Consider the following 1,800-nt stretch of genomic DNA (forward strand, 5'->3'; position numbering starts at 1 on the left):
ACTTGTAGAAATCTAAGATAGAGATGGTAGTAACTTAGGCTAAGACAATAGCTACAGAGGTGATCAGAGGTAAGATTTAGGATAGGTTTTAGAGAAGAAACAGACATGACTTGATAATTAATAAAATGTAGGGGTAAAGGGAGATGAAGTGTCAAAGATGACTCCAAGAGCTGGGTGCAGTGGTGTGTGCCTGTGGTCCTAGCTACTCAGGAGGCTGAGGCAGGAAGATCCCTTGTGCCCAGGAGTTTGAGACCAGCCTGGGAAAGACAGCAAGACCCTATCTAAAAGAAGAAAAAGAAAAAAAAAAAAAAAAAAAAAATGGTTAAAAAAAAAAAAAAAATTAAAAAATAAAAAAAAAAGAAACTTAATGACTCCAAGTGTCTGGTATGCCAAGGTGCCTATCCCTAGTTAGGAAAGACTGGAGCAGTGTCAAAATCAGAATGAAAGACCGAAAGTTCCATTTTGGACATAGCTAAGTTAGAGATGTCTGAGCTCAGAAGAGAGGCATGAAATGAAAGTATATATCTGAAATTCATCAACATATTAAAAGTATCTGAGAAAGGAAACCGAGATCTGTGCAGGGCTTCCCTTTGCCCATTCATCTCCCCTCACCCTTTAAACCTAAACTCGAGCCTGCTGCTCACCGACCTAGCATTGTTCTCACCATGACTCTCAGCGATGCTGATGTGCAAAAGCAGATAAAGCATATGATGGCTTTCATTGAACAAGAAGCCAATGAGAAAGCAGAAGAAATAGATGCAAAGGCAGAAGAAGAGTTCAACATAGAGAAAGGTCAGCTTGTGCAAACCCAAAGACTAAAGATTATGGAATATTATGAGAAGAAAGAGAAACAGATTGAGCAGCAGAAGAAAATTCAGATGTCCAGTTTGATGAATTAAGCGAGACTCAAAGTCCTCAGAGCGAGAGATGACCTTATCACAGACCTACTAAATGAAGCAAAACAGAGATTCAGCAAGGTGGTAAAAGATACAACCAGGTACCAAGTGCTGCTGGATGGACTGGTTCTCCGGGGTTTGTACCAGTTGCTGGAGCCCTGAATGACTGTTCATTGCAGGAAACAAGATTTCCCTCTGGTAAAGGCTGCAGTGCAGAAGGCAATCCCTATGTACAAAATTGCCACCAAAAACGATGTTGATGTCCAAATTGACCAGGAGTCCTACCTGCCTGAAGACACAGCTGGTGGAGTTGAGACCTATAATGGGGATTGTAAAATAAAGGTTTCCAACACCCTGGAAAGCCGGCTGGATCTCATAGCCCAGCAGATGATTCCAGAAGTCCGGGGAGCTTTGTTTGGTGCAAATGCCAACAGGAAGTTTTTGGACTAAGCCTTCAGGAGGTGGAGCTCATCCTCAGCTCTCCTGCTGTGATGTGGAAGCTTCTGATATTTGAAGAAACACGAATGTCTCTGTAGCTTCCTCTTTACTGCCCCAGTATTGCTCTGTATTTATCAGTGATGCCCCTCCTGTCACTCATGCCTTGCCTAATTGTTCACAGTGGTGGAAAGCTTCATGTAATATGATCAGGACCCACCTCCAGTTCATCTGAAAGTAACACAGTGTCCAGTTGGTTCTCCAGCACTAGGGGAAGGGGCAGATAGTGGTCGCATGGGCTTCCTGGGTCTCCACTCTCCATCTGGCCTAGAGGTGATGTGTTTGGTGTTGGGGCCCTGCAGTCCCCACTCTTGAGGCTTAAGGTGCGTGTGGCGCACCACTCCTTCCAGCAGTAGTCGCTTGACTGTTACCTGTTTAGGCCTAGAAGTTTTCCCTCATCTGTAAATGT

At 43.9% G+C, this 1,800-nt stretch overlaps 1 protein-coding gene across 1 annotated transcript; it reads left to right on the forward strand.

Moving 5' to 3' along the window:
• Positions 1-665: 665 nt before the first annotated feature.
• LOC105520534 (V-type proton ATPase subunit E 1-like) lies at positions 666-1,556 on the forward strand. The gene is given in 1 exon segment (XM_011954304.1): positions 666-1,556. A coding segment is annotated over 1 exon segment (681 nt). The 3' UTR covers positions 1,347-1,556.
• Positions 1,557-1,800: the final 244 nt, after the last annotated feature.

Source organism: Colobus angolensis, unplaced genomic scaffold (assembly GCF_000951035.1).
Source record: "Colobus angolensis palliatus isolate OR3802 unplaced genomic scaffold, Cang.pa_1.0 Scaffold381, whole genome shotgun sequence".
Classification (NCBI taxonomy): domain Eukaryota; kingdom Metazoa; phylum Chordata; class Mammalia; order Primates; family Cercopithecidae; genus Colobus; species Colobus angolensis.